Below are 18,738 nucleotides of genomic sequence, written 5' to 3'. Positions count from 1 at the left end.
ATGAGGTAGAAAGAGAAACAGCCACAGAGCCCAAGTGGCTCTGCCTAGCCTCACAGATCTTGTTAGGCTAGAGACAGAGTGCAGATGTAAAGAAATACTATGTACTTAAAGCACACATTTACGTGGCTCCTGGATTTGCCATGGGCTGACTCAAGGCAGCCTTTTGACACCAGCCAGTGGAGCTATGGCAGATTAGACTGGCAAGTTTAAGCTGAGCAGTTATCAGTAAGTAAATCTGATTCTATTCAGCCAGGATTGTTCAGCTCGCTATACTTGTTGAACATGGTGACAGCTGTAGTATTATTAAATAAAGCATGACCGATCTGGATCTTTTTGTAAGCAAGAGCCTGTACTCTATTTACTATGTAAACTGAAGGAAAAAAAAGAAAAAGAAAAAAAAAAGTTGGAAACCATACTGGTTCAATCCATTCAGGTAGTACAGATTCTACAATGTCTTAGCCAAGCTGCAATGCATCAGGTATGAAACTTCACTAGCTTCACAATGAGTTTTACTGCAACTGCCCGTTGTGTAGGAAAACATTAAGGATAGAACAGTGCAAGGCAAAATCTTTACTCTGTGTAAATGCCTTAAATATAACCTATTAAACCAGTTCTCTCCTCATCTCACTCCTCTATTATGCTGTTTAAACCCTGTATATGTTTTTCCCCAGACAGTTTAAATAAATGTAAATAAAGGCAAGGAAGAATTAATAAACTGTCAGTTCTATTAAGTTTTACCTAGTTTTACTTGGTTTTTATTATCTACGGGGTAGATACACTTCTCAGAGAAAATGTCTGAGCTCTGAGACCTAGATTGAGAAGTGGCGCATTATGAGCAGTAAGAATACAACTGGTAATACACAGATTTTTCATAATCTAGGACACAAGATAATGATGTGATACAAGAGGACCACTTGTACTTAAATATGTACATAAAAGAAGTGTAGCATAATGATTTTCAAGAGGTGGCTATAGGTCACCTTATGTTCATCTCCCCATCACACAACATTCATACTTCTTTCATATGTATGCACCATATTTCTTTTTTTCTTAATGTTTTACTGTTCAAATTTTAGATTCCTTTTATAAATATGCAATGAAACTGCATCAGTAGCTTTCAAGAGCCATGAAGAATATTTTGCATCATTAGTGCAAGAGGCATTTTGCAAAATTAACACTCTTGATTTATGCTGCTGTGCTGTTCCTTACCTAAAACTTCCAAAAGCTGGCACTACTAGCACTCCACAAACCACAACTTCAGGCTTTGCGTTAATTAAACCATACCAAATATACAAAGGAAACGGTCACCTGCTGCAGCCCAGTCTCTGCATCTTCCTGATACCCTGTGCAAGCAAAACCCAGCTCAGATAGTACTTTTTGTGTTCAGGTGGGTTATGGGCTGTTCACTGACACAATAGCTGTCTATCCTGCACAGATGAGATAGGCAGGGTGAAAAGCAACCACCGAGACTGCGATCAGAAGAGGCATAGAAGTAAGTACTAGCTGCACGCATAATAAGGTAATGGCATAGCAGCAGGAGACATTTAATTTTACCTATTCTGGAAAGCCATTTATTTCTTCACTGTGCTAATGCTGAGCCAACAAAGAATAAGGATACTATTTCTGAATCCTGTCATAATTTATAACAATTGCTGGCAATTACAAAACTGCTGTTTAGAAGTTCAAACTACCAGAAAGACATACTTTGCAGAGGCATATTTTCAAATGTTAAGTGAAGGAAGACAGAGTTTACCTGAGGAAGGATTTACAGGCCTAGGAGCTCGTCTGTGAAGCAGCCTAACAAAAGATGTGAACCTCTCCTTTTTGTTCGGTGGCTTTCATATTCAAACACTGACTGTTCATACATGAAATGTATTACAAGGCTTTCTTCTTTTGTTATCTGAGAAGGATTTTTATGCTGAATTTGGTAAACTTTATACTGGATGTCATCCAAATATTGCTCATTTAACTGGAATGAATTATGACCATCTGATGGTGAGTATGACAAATGACCAGTAGATGGAGTGAGCACGCTACAAAAGAAAACCACCACAGCCTGCAGAATTGACTAAACTAAGGGTCCAGTTATGTAGGAGATGATTAGCTGGGACAAGATTAAGAGATTCTCACAGAGTCCATAACCGCCTCTGTCCATGTGAGCACATGATATGCTGCTTCTAATCCACCTTGGGCTGATTCTTTTCTCCAGCCGTGACCCAACGCCCACTAGTGTCATGACAGGCCTCCTCGAAGAGTCGATAAACACACCATACTATTGCTCGTTCGGCCTTAAATACATTTTTCTCATCTTATCATAGCACCAGCTGAATGTACTAGATTTACAAAGGACAGCAATTAGGAAATAAATCAATGCCTCAGACAGTGTCATATGCTGTTCTTGGCACCCTCTGAGATCGCCAGATCCCATCCCTTTCATCCTTTTTATACCAAGACTTGGGATTCGCTAACAGAGCGAATGACCAGCAATAACGATACCCACTTAACACACACGTACACGTAGGTGGAAGGGGATTAAGCGCAGGCAAAGGAGGACGGAAATGTACCACACACCTGATTTTTCTGTATTTCTTTACTCTCTACTCAAGTGTTAGAGCATTAATCCCAAACATGACAAATACTTTAAACCTCTGCTTCTAAAGGATGTCAGCCTGGGGTAGGTATCACTTCAGAGTGCTTCCAGCTGGACCAAGGCTTGTAGCGGTGTTCTTTATACCAATCTCTGCTGTGACCACAACATAACAGGTGATCTTAGGTAGGAACACTTACAACTTAGCCATCTCTGCATTATTATTGTAGCTAGCAGAGCTGAAAAAAATCTACTAATGAGCCATCTGTTTGCTAAAGCACAGTAAGACTCATAAACCATATCCTATAGTGTTACCTGCTACTCTTCCAAGAGTGGTAAACAGAAATCTGGCAACTTCAATTGATGAATTTCACAGAAGAGGGGACTAGAGGCCACAGTCCTTTGTGATGTGGTTTTCTGTGTGAGCAGCCTGATTATTTTTTTTCCTAGACTGGAGGAAGATGAGATGGTGATGGTCCTGCACTACAGACAGTCCCTAATACTAGTATCAGCCCCCAGAAAGGTCAGGTGACTACCTGAGCTACTTTGTTGGGAGTTTGCTTTGGAAAGGTATCAGAGAATGGCTTGGGAAGGAAGACCTACGAGGAGGACGCTGAGCTGCACTGGGTAAGTGTTACCTGCCACATTCAGTCTCCTGCTTGCTGCTGCTGTTATTACAGGGAAACTGCAGCATGCAGAGAAGGGATACCTGGGCCACAACCTATACAATTACTTGTGGAGAGAGGTGTTTAGTTATAACCAGAGGAGCTCACAATTCCATTCCCTTGCCCATTACCATGTGATCCAAATAAATTATTCACAGTGGAAGAAAAATTAAAAGTCTTAGTGAGTGTGTGCTGAAATTTAAAAAAGAGCAACAGGATCAGAGCTAAGATTAGAATCTTACAATTCTAAAAACCTCTTTCAGCATAACGGTATTCCTTGCACCTCTGGCACGGTCATGACACAGTCCTACATGAATTAGCTGATCCAGATATTGCACCGAACAATCTGAACTGTAAATCTTGTGGCTGTATTATGTAGGAAAATCCCCCAAGAATAGCAGTACTTGTTCTCCTGGTGGTGTCCATTTGCACTATATTACTCAGAAGTGTGATTATAAGGTTTTGCTTAATTAAGGGATCACAATATAAAAGTGAGGTCACGTGCAAGGATTTTTTCAGTAGTTCACTGTGTTTCTTTAAAAAAAAAAAAAAGGAAAAAACCACAAAACAGTCACTGAACACAGAAACTTACAATTCCATTCTGTACACTGAAGCCCAGCTGGTATTTTAAGTCTGGCCGTTTTATGAGGACAGTAGTAACAGGAGGACAGCTGACAATGTTCAGTTTGACTTGCGTCTGGTTCTTGAGACCCTGTAAGATATTCCAAAAGTTAATATTTCTGAAATAGATCTTAATTTGCTCTTCCATTAGTGGTTTCCTAATTGCAAGAGTGTCAAGCAGCTGATCTGAAAAAGAACAGCTAGGGTTAATAGAAATCTCTTGTTAACTTAGAGATACATTTCTCCATTTCATTTATTTCCCAAGCTATTTGACCCAACAAAACATATCAAAACTTTGCCTTTAATTACTATAGAAACTTCAAGAAAGTTTTCAAGAAAAAACAAAACTGACTAATGTTTGCCCTTTACCACCAGTGTCTGGCTAATTAATCTCCTGCTGCTCTTGGTAAATCTGCACAGTCATTAGATTTGTCTCAGTGATTAAAGGTAATGCATTCTGGGATTTCATCGTATCTGGGGAATCCTCATATACTCACTTGATCTGTCCTGCAGGCTACCAGCCTCCATCTATTTCATCTACATGGAGGCCAAAGCAACATAGTAGATTTTAATCCTCAGATTTTATTTTGGAGGCTGTAGGGAAGCCTGAAACTTTGAACATAGCCAAGTAACTAAATTTAGGCAAATTTTCCAGACCTGCCCTCGTTTGTTATAGTCCAGTAACAAAACTGCAGTCAAATTTGCCAGCCCTAAATTTCTCTACATTAGCACCCTGGATCTCTGTTTCTTATTCTACTTCTTGTTAATGACAGATTTAAATTTTTTTTACAGTGATATGAAAAATCATATCTGCTGGAAATCTACAGGATCGCTTGTCAGAATATTACATCTCTGCTGGCTTACAATCTACAGCACATAGTTGTAAGTTTGGGGTACCTTTATGATCCCTTGGCATGTTGCAAGAGGTAGACCAACTAAACTGGTCCCATTAATGGACATAATTTGGTCTCCAATGCTTAGTTTTCCCGAACGGGCTGCAGGGCCTCCATTCATCATGTTCGCCAGGATAACAGTGGGTAGAATGGATCCCCATCCAGATTCCACAATCACTACCCCAAGAATTTCTCCCTTCTGTTTTTCTAGCTGGAGCTGCAATTAAAAAGAAAAAATATATAGGTTCTTACAGTAAGCAAAAAACTAACACATTAGTTAACTCTGTAGAAAGTGGTGGAACTGAATACCAAAGGAATGAATGCCAAAGTAGTTTTTATCCTTCTTGGAGCCTGGCAGCTAGGGGAGGCTGTAACATTTTGTGGCTAAGGCAATGCCTGGAACACAGGCTTGAGTTCAGCTCCACTTCTGGCATCGCTGCTCAGGTTGTCTCTTGATTTCAGGGTTTCTCTGTCCTTATTTTCAGGCAAGGATGTTTTGATTATTTTTGTTGTTGTTGTTGTTGTTATTACTAGCATTACTGAATATACTTGTGCCTAGCATATCAGTCTGTGATCCCTGATGTGCTGATATAATGAAAATTATGACTTTTCCTCAAATATGGTGATGTTAACTGTTCAGTAGTCATAGCATATCTAACTTTTACAGAAGAGGAGTAAGTTTAAGTAAAGAACATACTCTTTAACAAAATACCGGGAATTATTTTATTTCAAATGTGGAAGCACAAGGACATCTGTACTTACAGGAATCACGAAGGCCAGCTCACTTTTGTTGAAGCTATCTATCAAGGCTTTGAACCAACCAGTATGCCACAACTCTGTCATTGTTCAAACATTCATAAGCCAATTAGAAACAAAGGTGCCACAAAAATAATGACCGTTTTAATGACTTTGAAATATGACACAGTTGTATTTTTCTGTTCTAAGTTAAACCAAGATTTGTTCAACTGAATTTTCCCTTGTTTGCTACTAGAGAAAGATTTCGGCATGCTTATATGCACATGAAAACACTTTATTGATCTCTCATGACTGCAGATGTATAAAACTACACATGAAATCACAAGCTTTCTATCTGCAGGTGTAGGTGAAAAACGCTCTCTTCCCAAGAACATGCATGCTGTACAAAAGAACCTGTAATGCTGGAAGAAATGAGTACAAGTAGGAAAGCTGTGAGTGAAAGATTAAGCAATTTGCAGTTCATCTCAAAACAAAATTGCTTTAGGACTCAGCATAGAAACTCCGACCTTTGGAACACGGGCCAAATCCCTATCACACTGCAGCAATATAAGACAAAGCAGAATCTGGGTGCAATTGCACTTGCCACAGTCTGTATGGAATGCCTGGTATTACAATGACTTTTGTACGAAATGTGAAATATATGGCTGTAGTACAGAAAGAATCCATTACATCCAAAATCAAATGTAAATAGTTACACTTAGGTAATTCGTGGCACTTGAGGGAAATTCTGCCTTTTCACGCATTATGAGTGTGAAACTCCATTTCATAGGGAAGTTTTGCTGGTGTTCTAACAGGGGAAGAGACATTGGCCTGCCCAGTGCCACAGCATCCTTGACTCATGGTCTTTGTATCCATTAAGTAAGAAATCAATGTGCATTAAAATGGATTGTCATCTCTCTTTCTGTATCAATACATTGGTGAAACATAAAAACACCTTACACTGTGTACGTGAATAGCACAGAGCTTATCTATGTTAGATGTAAATGTGCTTTATTACTGTTTTGATCAATGGAACCAGAAAGACCCTGAAAATGGAAATAAGAAATTCTAAAAACTTATAAAGCTGATTTTAGTAGCACAGGATTGATGAAGCAATGCATCTTGAGATGTGATGTCATCCTTAAAATTCCAAAAGATATTTCCATGAGAACTACATTCCTCTGAAAAAATGGATCAATCTGAAATGAAATTCCAAAACTAGCTTACCTCTTTGCAGTTTTCTGAATTGGAAAAGTGTATGAGATCATCATTGTACATCTCTTGGGTATTGATGATGTCACTGTATTCTTTCTGACTGAGATCCTCTGGGTTAATTCCATTGGCTCTTAAAAACTCTTGGTAAGCCACACTGAAAGCCTGACCAATTGACTGAGCTATCAGCTGTGCCTAGAACGTAGAACAAAACACAGCTCAGAGAAAGGACTGATAAACAGTTTACCCCTGAAACCGTAAGACACAGGAGAGACACTGGATTTTAAGACAGAGTCAAAATAAAGGGTCCTGCAAAGATGCTACGTTAGTATGGATATAAAGTCACTTTAAGGTCAGTTGTACAGAAAGAATCCATTACATCTGAAATCAAATTGCAAACTCCATTTAAAAACGCTGCTGATCTCCTTTCATCAGTACGTTGCAGTAGCAAGCAGCCATATGCTATTTATGTACTCGTTCCAATAAACACTGGAGAGTATTGGGTTTGTACAAATAGGGAACGGAGCTTACGGAAAAGACTGTCACAAACCCTGCTTCTTATCACAGTATATTTGCAGGAGTGATGAGAGAATGGATGCTTTGGTTGCACGTGCATTTGCAGACATGTATGCACTGATGATTTTGGTTGTTGTGTCACCTGCTGCTTCTCCACCTTGATTTTACAGGACTGAAAACACTGCTTCAACAAAACCATCTGCTCTCCTATTACTGCCATGATACCTGTCTCATTCCCAGCAAACCAGCAATAGCCCTACTTACCCACTGCACATCTACAATAGCTATTCCCATTAACACCTTGACTAGCAATGTCAAGGGATGCTTTCAGGAATGCAGCCAGAGCCATGATGATAGCTTGTTAAGGTTAACTCCTCAAAACCCCCTGTGTCTTTATTAATTTTTGCAGCACTTATCTGCGCATGCATTTTACTACAGTATGCAATAAAAAATTACTTCCCGTTACACTGGGCTGTATAAGTGAGTACAATTAATGAAACATTACAGCGACTGGTATTTGGACAGGTCAGTAATATATATATGTTAGAAATCTACAGAAACTGATGATGGATCATAATACTAACAACTTTCAGCACACTGCGAAAGTCAACTAATTAAAGAATTATTGAACTACTGTAAAATTTACTTGTTCCATTAGATGGCACTGGAACACAGAGAAACAGAGGTAGAGCTAAGTAAAATTAGTAGTCAAATTTTTCTATGCTTCATTTTTTTTTGTTTATTTTCCTATTCTGAATTTACTGCAGCTCACAGGAGAATGCGACATTGAGTTTCGTATATTTGTGGTTTTCAGGTACTGTGTTCTGTCATCAGGGGATATGTAAGTTGCTTGAAGAGGCCACCCCAGCAAAGCAGTGGAAGAACTGAGATAACTAGGTCTGAGATAATCCCAGTCTAGCATTCTAACCTTTAGACAATGCAATTTCTCCTTCACAGGCTTAATTGCTTTAAAATAATGAAAATAATTGCTTAGCTCAAAAAATATGCAACCTGTGAGTTATGACTGTCTGAACCGAAGAACGCAATTTTTTTTTCATTGATATGACAGAAATGCTATTTAAAGCTGTTCCTATGTGATGATGGTCAGAAACGTTTAGCACTGCCTCTTAATACTTGTATCTCAACTGATAAGTTAGAAACAGACAACAATTTTTGCCTTTTCTGTTCTACTAGCTTCCTATTTTTTTCCAAAAATGTTTTAGGTTGAAGTCCCCTGGTCTGCCACTTCACACACAAGTATCTATTTTGCTACAAAACCAAACCTGGACACACAATAGGAGTAAAGCAAGGTTGTCTTCCTTTGCCATAACAGATAAGGGCATGGCACGCTAGCACTTTCCACAGGGGTGAAACAAGATGCAGCAGAGATGTACAGAACTCTTTCGCAACCACTACTCCTGCAATCCTATTTTGAGAATGGCTCCAAGTTCTTTCATCTTTTGATATTTCTGATGCAAGTGAGAATAAGAACTGAAATTCTGAAGTGGTCACTCCTTTTTTTTAATGGAATTTTAACAAAAAGGGATTTAAGGCTAATATGGTATAGGATCTCAGAGTATCTTATGGCATAAAATGACTGAAATTACACTTTCTGTTGTATAGATGTTCTGAGAGAGCAGTGAGCGTGAGTTCTTCCTAGCCTTTTACTTAAGAATTGCTAAACTCTTCTGGCTGTAAAGAAAAATTTCTGTAAATATAAAGAACTAAGCTTCCTTAGCTCTATTGGGTTTATATAAAAATTCTAATTCATAATCTTTCCTAGGGATGAAACAAGAGAACTGAAAAATAAACAGCTGAATGTTTTTAAACATCAAAGGATCAAAAAGCATATTTGAGAGTACCTATACCAACTGCAGGTAAGCAAGCCATAAGGGAACAAGGCCTGGATAGAAGGCAACCTTGTGCCAGGCCCACCAAGTTGGTAGATGCTCTCAGACACTTGGCTTCAGTGTGAAAGAGGTCCAGAACAGTTCCACCTCCTTGCCAAGTGTCTGGAGGCTTAGTTGTGTCATTATGTGCCAACTCACTGGACTAAAGGATCCAGTTCAGGATGAATGATTCGATTTGATATCCCATGAATTAATTTTGGCCATGAATGGCCATTGACTTCCAGAAAACGCCAAGTAATTAGGTACTAGAGCATTTGGGGAAGCATTGTTAAAAGAACACAAATGATTCTGTTGCACATGAGACAAAGAGTGGGTATTTTGGGACTGAGGAGGAGACATGAATTTGCGACATAAATTTGTGGAGACAGAAGAGAGATGTGAATACGGACAAACAACTGGCTAATGTTTCCACAGATTACCTGTAGCTTCAATCAGAAAAAAATATTGACAACAAAAGTTCATTCAAGAAAGGAGATGTAATTTCAGAGATTCTCTAAATGGCATACGTGGTTTAAATAAATTTAATTCCATTTACTTACATCCTCTGATTCAAAGACATGGCATATCATTTTGTACTGCTTCTTTCCTTCCTGGGCACCAGGTGTTGTTTCAATACAATCTTGAGAAGCCGATCTGGGCATGCGGCGTCGCGCCATTAAAACCACAATGTTACCAATATCAGCAATATATGAGATTGTGCGCAGCGCATGATCCATCATTGTTTCCTATATAAAGCAAAGAGAAATAAAGTCATTCTTCATGCCTGCTGTTATTTGACAAACGCTGCATCTTCCCTCTCCTTGATGGCCTCTTGCTTGAGAGTGACAACAGCTACAGATGCACTTTCTATGGGCCGGAATCTGACACACCCTATGCAATCAATGAGCCTGAACTCCAGCTGAAGGCCTCTACTGGCTCTTTGAGAAATTGGCTTCAATGGAAGTGTTGCCTGAGCAAATACAACATGGTTGCCGCTGTAAAGTAAAAAGGAAGATCTATACTAATATTTTATAAACATTTTCATGCTGTTGGAAAGTTATGTTTCCCTTTTGTGTTGGTTTTGCTGAATGAAGCAGATGGATTTCACAATGACAGAACAAGTTTTAGGGAAGTCATATATATATGAGAAAATGTAATTTCCTGTTTGTTTTTTTTAAATCGTGCTAGAATAGCAGTAATATCTAAGGTAACATTTTCTCATATACAGCAAAGCAATACATACTTTGTAAAGAGCTATGAAGGCAGTATTTCACCTGCTCTGTAGGCAGGATTTTGAATACTTTTTCCTGGCTACCTGCATATCTCTCAAATCAGTTTCAAGGGAACTGGTCTAGTGTCTGGGCTCACAGTCAAAATCCTATTCCAGTCAATGTCATTAGGCTGACAATTTGGTTGTGCTGGCAGAAGTCAACTCAGACAAGCCGTTGCCTGTGAGAATGATTTTAAGTGGAAACCTGTCCAAGCTTCATCCTAATGAACATATCTTATGTAAGAACACATGAAGAGTACTAAATATAAAAAGTCTCGAAGCTTCCTGCCTCTATCTCAAATCCCTGAGCTCTGCATCCTTTTAATTACTTTAGCCTTTTAAACTCTTTCTTTACTTTCTGTTAATAGCAGGGAAATCCCAACCTACTACCAAATGTTTTTCTCACAGGAACGTATTATTATTCAGTGGGTTTGATTAACTATTGAGCTGCCTTGGACAAATAAAAACTGAGTGCATATTTGTAGTCAGAGAAGGGCATGTTGCCACTAAAGTTGTTTTATTTTGGATATTACTATTTTATCTTTTGTTTCCATCTCCAGTTCATGCTTCTATCAATTGTTTCTTACATAAAAGAGCAATGAGGTCCCAGAAGGAAGAACCTTCAAGGACATTTTCTAACAATTTCTGTGCACCACTAAGTATGAACTTGTAGTATTTATTGTAGTAGTTATTTCTGAACTCAGCATTAGGTATGAATAAATTAATGTGGCTCAACAGCTACCAGCCTCATTTTTATTAAAAGATTTCTATATGTAAAAAAATGTGATTTTAATAGAACAACGTATATGACGGTGCTACAGCGATTATTTCAAAGGATTTTAATATATTTAGGACTGCAGAGTCATCTACTTCTTTAATGTTTTAGACAATTATTTGTACCTTCGTAGAGGTTTTATTCAAGATACTGTGCAAGCAACCTGATTTCTCCTTTAGTTTTTTTTAAATAAAAATAAATAAAAAGCCACAACTTGTCTAAGTTCCCAGAAAGGCGTGTTGCTATGGAAGATGTTCTATAATGGTAAGAACCTTCTAGGTTTAAAGTGAGAGTTTTAGGAATGCTCATGCAATCAAGTAATCTGATTGACTGTACTTCCTTTAAGTGCCTTGAAAAAAAATCACTATTACTGAAGTCTGTGTATAATTACAGAGGAAGAGAAATTCCTAGGAAAAAAAGCACTAATATAACTCACGTTAGTAGTGCTTACCTGAAGATATTTTGATAATTTAGACAAAATATTAGAAAAAGGCTCCTAGCTATAAGGACCCACAGAAGCCATAAAATGGTATTTTAAGGCGGTGATGATTTACATGTTTTCCTGGGGAGACATTCAAGGAGTGTATATTTTCTTCACCATGTGACTGTGCCGTCCCTACCCACGTAACGCCATCTGACTTGAGGTGCTTGTCCTCTGTACTTGGAGTAGTCAGCCTTTGCTCCTCCTCCATTTCAAACAAAGCCAGCCTCTACTTTGCTGTCACATGAGTAAAACGCCTGTGTCCTGTTCCAATGGTCACACGACATGTGCACCTCTTGGGAGACAAAGAAGAGACTGCAGGAGGCTTATGAGAGGTAAATTCAAGAACAGGCTGCCAGGTAATTAATGCAGCTGTCACATGGCTGGCGTGCTGTACTGAATACAATCTCTTGCCATTGATTGAACATCCTTGTTTGAAGGCAAAAAAAGAGTCCAAATTCTATTTTTATGGGACATTTCAAACCTGAGCTGTATAGGTTTCTTAAACTGGATGCTGCTTACTTTAAAACCTTATTGTAAGTACTTATTTTAAGTAAGGTAAAGCTTTCTATTGAAACAAAGACTAAGAAAAGTGCCTCCAAACCTTGCTTTGTTAGCTCTGTTTTCTATAATTTCTTTTCATATTTTGCCATTGTAAAGATGAACTATTCTCTTCTTTAAGAAAGAGAAAGGGCCCATCTGAAAATTCCTTCTTGCTAGGGTGGTTGGTCAGTTTGGAGGGTTTTCCAGACTTTTATTTATTGCTCAAACTGGAAACAACCAGAAGCATAATAGTTTTATTGACCAAACTAGCTGAGGATGTCCCCTTCCCCCCACCTGAACAGCTAACAACATCCACCAAAATCTGCCCGAATTGGAATTAAAAAATACTTATTACTGAATCAATTTGTTTTGCTTTACTTTGTGAGCTCTATTAGTTTTAAGTCAGTACATTGCTTTCTGGTGTCTAAAATATCTTTGGTTCTTGGCCAAGACTGAGGTTGTCTCTGCTGCTTTTGGCATCTGCTTGGATATGTATGTGGATATTTCTAATGTGAAGACAGAAAAATTGACTACAGGTTTGTGGTTTGTTTTGTTTTTAAGAAAGAAGGCCTTTTGTTCGGAGTTGTTTTGGTTTTGTTTTTTTAATTATTTGCTAGTGGTTCTTGATACATATCAGAATATTCCACTGAGCAGCATGAGGTCAGTTTTCATCTAACACAATCATATTAGACAACTGAGATACTGTCCTTGCTGTGTCTGTAGTGGCAGGGTTTCCCTTGATAGCTATCTTCCAAAAAAACCCTAAGATAATACATGATTTTCATCCCTTATATAAGCAGCAGCAGCCTTTATATAAACAGCTAGGTACTAGTTTACCATTAGTTGAACAAATCTCTAAGGCCTAAGAAAGATTGTTCCTCAAGTCGACAAGAGTAATTGTTTTAAGAATTTCAGTACCATTTAACTTGACAGAGAGAGAAAAATATAAATAATGATTGTTTCTTAGAACCGCCTGTTTTACTGAAGAGAATCACTACCCATAAAATTATTGTAATGATTCTTCTCATGCTTGAAATAAAATGCTCTATGCTTATCCCTAAAGTATGAAAAGTGATGATGGTGAAGAGATGGTTTGGGGGTTGTCTCTAAGGGTTGCAGGGGCTCAGAAGGATTTATAGCACTTCTCTCAGTATGGAAAAATGTTTTATAATGGACATCACTCAGCAGGATCTTGGGAGCTCTGCAGAGATAATTGCTTTTTCAGCAGTTTGCACTAAGTATTCTGTAAGGGTGTAATCACACATGTAGCATGCACAAGAGTGAATGGACGGGGAAAACGAATGCATTTAATCGCACCTGCCAAGAAAGTCTTTCTGTTCTTATCATCACACAGAAGTTACTCAAAGGTGTGTTTTATTTTTATTTTCCCCTCGTAGGGGTGAAATCAGTCAATCCCCACTCCTTCCCACCTTTTTCCTGTCTAATGCAATTACAATTAGGAATAAGGCAAATAATATATAGTGACTGCAAACACATCTTTACTTTTGACTTATTCATGACTTGACTTTTTCCTTTCTCACTCCATGTTCCATTCTGCTCTATTTTACGTTACCATTATCTCATTTTCACCCTCTCTCCTTTGTTACTTTCCCATTAATGCTTCCATCTCTACCCATCTGCTTCTCTGTTCTTTCCCTCATCCCTTTTCTAGTCCCATCCATTCAACCCTTGGGATCCTTATATTTGTCCTTAGAATTCAGCTTCTCTCTTGACCTTTCTCAAAACCCCTGTTCTATCTTCTCCTGTCCAGATTCCCCTTTCTCAGGATTTCCCTTCCTTTCTAAGGAACTCTTTTAGAATCCCATCTGTAGTCCCTCTTGAAACCCAAAGAACACCCAAAGGAGGAAAACCTAAGCACTTTTCCAAGCTTTCAAGTGCTGTAGTCCTGTGGGAGTGTGAATTAGACAGCCCAGAGTCAGACAATTTTATGGACCCATCATCTACACATGAGGCTCTGCACATACACATTTGTGACCTAGATGGTTTTTTTTCCCCTCTGCTAGTTTTCCCAGTTGCTTCACTACCAGCTTCTCTTCACTGAATGAGCAAGAAGATGGGGGAGGCTGCCATGGTATTTCTGCTGGTTTTGTGCACTGACAGCAAGCCTGTGAAGCTGCGGCACAGGGAAGAATTGCTCTTGTACGAAGCAGGCCTGTGGCCAAACCTAAAGTTGCTTCTATTGCCTAGACAAAACAGGTCAATGGCTTGGGCTGAATGTATTCAGTAACTAAATGCATAAGCAACTAAAAAGTCGCAGGGGTGCCATTTCCTAGTATTGCTGAGGGCAGCAGAATCACCAGAGCTGGCTCTGTTCCAACATGGCAATACACCTTACTGGTGCTACTCAGCATTTTGAACCCTGCTGCATGTCATTTTTTAACTGAGAATTTTACATTTTAAAATCAGCTGCTGCCTCACGTGACCTATACAACACTACCAATGGATTAAAACACGGATGGCACGCTGCAGAAATAGGTTTTATATAATTGATAAAGCCACAAAAGAACAGATTGTCTCTGCCAGCTGCCACAGCAGCTGAAATAGACCTGTGGTAATTACACAAGTCAGGAAATTTCACTAGCACTGAAAAATATTACCAAGCTAAAAAAGCAACAGCATGCTGACAGCAATGCTAAAAAGTCCTGGGAATAAGTCTCTTATAGCTCTCTGAAAGACCCACTGTAAAACAAAAGAAAGCAAAAAAACCCAGGGCAAACGCCAGAAATCTTGTAATTATAATAATTTCCAATATTGCCATTTTCATCTAGTTGAACAGCTCTTACTAGACACCATTCCTCACGGTGCACTGCATTTTATATCACTGGAAATCTAAGGGGAATAAGATCACAGTTACTTTGACAAAGTGTTTATGGTCTGCCTCAAAGCACTTTCCTTTTTGATTTTTTTAAAGGGGTCGGTGTTCAGCTGAAATGCTGAACTATTTAAAGAAGGGAAAGAGTGACTTCCACTAAGACTAACCCTTACTCAACAAAGAGAACTCACCTATTTTCTGCCATACATTCCAACTATAAACTGTAGCTCTTCATTTATCAATAATTGTCTGTAGTCATCTTTACACTGATAATTACTAGCATTTTATTTTTGGCAAATGCAAAAAGTAGTCATAAGCTTTGAAAATATACTCTCTGGATGATGCACATTTACCATGAGGTCAAAAACAGGCTGAGCCTTAAGAAATAGTGGTATTGGGTATCATGGATGAAATGCAGTATCAGGACAATTTATGGATGGCAGATTGTAAATACTGCTGCCCATGTTAGATGGGATATTCTCCTCATCTGCTCCATCTCTTGGGAGTTCTAGTGGCATGTTAAGGACACCTGCTCATACTCAAAGAAAAATAATCCATTTCCTGGAGATACTATCATTACCCTCACATTAAAAGATAGTAATGCTCTCTCAAATTTCAGGAAGAAGTAGGTGTCTCATGGTCTGCACTGTTAGAAAAACAAATTATATACTAATTTAAAACACAACAAAATCCTAAATGTAGAGTGCTACATTTATCTTTATTGAAGTATCTCCTATAGTTTCAGCTCATTTCTTCAGTTAGCCATATTTCTGAACTCTGATCTTATACACCAAGATACAAGTTCAATAACCATTTTCTCTTTCTGTCTTCCAAGTTGTTTATGAAAATATTGAACAGTGCTACATCAAAGAAACATGCTTGTGAGTCTTCCTCTGCTCTTTATCTGTTTATATTGCCATCTATATGGCAATATATCAGATATAAGTACACTCTCAGAATTTTTTTAGTCTTCTTGTATTTATCATATAATCTTGAAAATATTCTGAGAGATAAAAGCATTAGTTAAGTCAACAGGCGATGTGTGCTGCTTCTGTGCCATGGACAAATATATTCCCCATCACAAAAGAAAACGATTGATTTAACATGATTTACTTTTGACAAATCTGTGCTGACTCTTGCTCATCTCCAATCGCAAACTGCCCACAAAGGGTTGGTTTGTTTTGGTATCTTTCTGACAGTTTGGTATCTTTCTGACTTACCTATAAACCTTGGCCTGTTCTGCTGCTAAACAAAAAGACTAAATATTACCTTCATAAGTTCTGGAAGAGTATCATTGAAAGGATAGCATAAGATCACTCCAGCTATTTTTCCAAATACTGCAAGAAGAATTTTCTAGTTTGGCTACATCTAGCTTAACTAAGCACTTTCTAAATGGTTTGTTCTTTAATGTAACTTGAGGTCTTACCATTTTTCAACTGTTGTTAGCTGCATACAGTGGAGTTTTTTTAGTGAAAATTAGAGCAAAAAAAAGTCACTAAAATTTCCCTTTTCAAAGCCTCTCATATGAATGAAAATTAAAAGACTTTCTGTAAGTATGATCAAAGTCTAAGAGATCTTGTGAGATGATTATACTAAATATTGGGATCTGTATATGAATTATATGTATTTAATTGTAAATTCCTTTTAAAAAATCCTTCTTATAAGATCGCCTCTTATTGAATATGTATATTCCTAGAAGATGGGCTGATCATTGCTGTGGTGTCCAGACGCTTCTTTAATATGAATAATTAATAATTTACCTTAGGCAAAGAGGATGGTAGCTCAGATGTGATTTATGGAAAAATTGGAGGTTAAATGTTAAAAATGGCAAGATACAAACAGCTTAGTCAAAGCAGCAAATTACTTCCATGTTAGACTGACAATTTGAGTACTGAAACTGTTTCAGAGAAACAGCGTACATGCATTGTGAAAGACTTCTGAATCTTTTCCTAAATTGAATTATAGACCTCAGCAATACGCAGACATTTGCCAATACATCAAATAAGCAAAACTGGTGTCAGTATTACAATATTGGCAAATGGCAAGTGTTACAACAACAGCAGATCTAACACTGCTCTTTCTGAATATTGTCACAACAGTCAATTTATCCAACTTTACTAAAGTTTCCCACTGATAGTATAAGAGTGCAGTCGAACTCAACATTATTCTTGAGGAGGTTTAATCATGACTTACCTGTGAGTCTGCATTCAAAACCTTGATTCTCTGTGTTGAGATAAACAGATCCACTTCGGTCAAGGCCTGGGAATCTCCCTCTGAAGTCTAAAAGACAGATGCTTTGTTAGAAGGGGAATTTTAATTTCCTCTTTAGAATGACAAATTCACTGATCACTTCAAGCATAATGTGACGTGAAGCAATCGCACTGTTAAAACACTACAAAGACAACTATTCAAAGGTGTTTCTAAATGCATGCAAAGAATGCATTTATTGCTTAGAAAGAGTGAAGCATACTCTGATTTTGTGGGTAAGAGTGAATTTTTGGAGCCCCTGGGACTGACAGCTCGAGTACTAAAATTCTCTGTAACCAGCACAGGAGAAGTACTATGGCTGTTTCTTCCCCATTGTCTCATCAAGGCACTTCAGTAGTTGAGGCCCTGGAACTGAGAAAGCAGGAGAATTGAGAATGACCAGCTGATGAATCATCAGCTGCTTAGCCCTTGCCATTGACAGTGAGCTCACCAAAACCACTGCAAGCTGGTGCTCAGTACTGTGGTGGGTTTTAGGGTTTATTTTACTCTTAGTTTATTTTTTTCCTAGAAAATAAAGAACCGAGTGCTAAACTAATATTTCTCTCATATCACAGAAAGCCATCAGCTGACTTTTAGACCTCAACTTCTGAGCATTGCTCCCTAGGGAAACTGTTCCATATGCCAGTAGAAAACATGGACTCAGAGCAAGCAGGACTGGAATACCACACGGTTTCCTAAGTGTGAGTTCTGGCTCTGCCTACATGAGAAAACAGGAGAGAAAGTGGCAAAGCAGCTGCTACCTCTCACTGAAGCATCATCCAAGAGCTTACCTAATATCAGTGCCAGCAGGAACCTATTTATTCCTCAAGGCTACTTGTCCGCAGTGCACTATTGCAACCGGTATTTAGCAGCACCCATGTTAGCAGCCTCAGAATAAAATGGCCACAGACTGTATCACCCTGTGCTAAATGCAGGCATCAGTCTCCAGGTCAGAGACCGGTTCTTTGATGAAACAGTGCAAGGAAGAATGACATATTTGCTGCTTTTTTCTGTAGTTATAAAGTCTTACCTATGCCTGTAATTGATTCAGCTTAATTTCATTTGAATTAAGTCTCATCCAGCAAAATACAAAGCAAGCACATACTTTGGCAGAGATTACTTGCATTACTTTCAAGATTAATTTTAGTGACATTTTTGTCAACCATATTAAATTAACTGAAGTATATTTTTTAACTGAGTGAAATGTCTCCTGTATGAATTGTTCAAGCTACTACTTGGTAAATTCTTTTTAAGTAATAAAAATGTAGTAAGTCACAGGCACAGGAAATAAATCTTACTGCTTTGGTTAGTAAAATGAAAATAAGCATTACATTAAAAAAAATCTTCTGGGTAACATTGGTTGTATATCTGGACTAAACAAATCACAGGTATTCAACAGAAGAGCAGCAGAAGGGCACTCCAGCAAATGAAAAATGAAGAAAATGAGTTCATTTTATTCCATCCAGTGTTC

General features: G+C 38.2%; 1 protein-coding gene and 1 long non-coding RNA gene across 10 annotated transcripts in view; one reads left to right on the top strand and one right to left on the bottom strand.

Annotated features, from left to right (window-relative positions):
* The window catches only part of APBA2 (amyloid beta precursor protein binding family A member 2), a 109,531-nt gene that overhangs the window by 5,468 nt on the left and 85,325 nt on the right, over nucleotides 1-18,738 (bottom strand). For all 8 annotated transcript variants that reach the window (XM_075764231.1, XM_075764229.1, XM_075764234.1 and 5 more), the window contains 5 exons: nucleotides 17,214-17,300; nucleotides 9,679-9,864; nucleotides 6,729-6,908; nucleotides 4,771-4,983; nucleotides 3,845-3,964 (listed from right to left, as the gene is read on the bottom strand). In XM_075764231.1, coding sequence (XP_075620346.1) covers nucleotides 3,845-3,964; nucleotides 4,771-4,983; nucleotides 6,729-6,908; nucleotides 9,679-9,864; nucleotides 17,214-17,300 — 786 coding nt within the window. The remainder of the gene's footprint in view (nucleotides 1-3,844; nucleotides 3,965-4,770; nucleotides 4,984-6,728; nucleotides 6,909-9,678; nucleotides 9,865-17,213; nucleotides 17,301-18,738) is intronic.
* On the top strand, nucleotides 2,242-18,729 carry LOC142603461 (uncharacterized). 2 transcript variants are annotated; one of them, XR_012837390.1, is made up of 4 exons: nucleotides 2,242-3,214; nucleotides 4,666-4,755; nucleotides 9,013-9,106; nucleotides 18,656-18,729. It is a non-coding gene; the product is annotated as an uncharacterized LOC142603461 (long non-coding RNA). The 2 variants fall into 2 exon arrangements; XR_012837389.1 differs by lacking the exon at nucleotides 18,656-18,729 and having other exon boundaries at nucleotides 9,013-9,688.

Source organism: Balearica regulorum, chromosome 12 (genome assembly GCF_011004875.1).
Source record: "Balearica regulorum gibbericeps isolate bBalReg1 chromosome 12, bBalReg1.pri, whole genome shotgun sequence".
Classification (NCBI taxonomy): domain Eukaryota; kingdom Metazoa; phylum Chordata; class Aves; order Gruiformes; family Gruidae; genus Balearica; species Balearica regulorum.
This window is presented reverse-complemented; position numbering and strand designations above follow the sequence as displayed.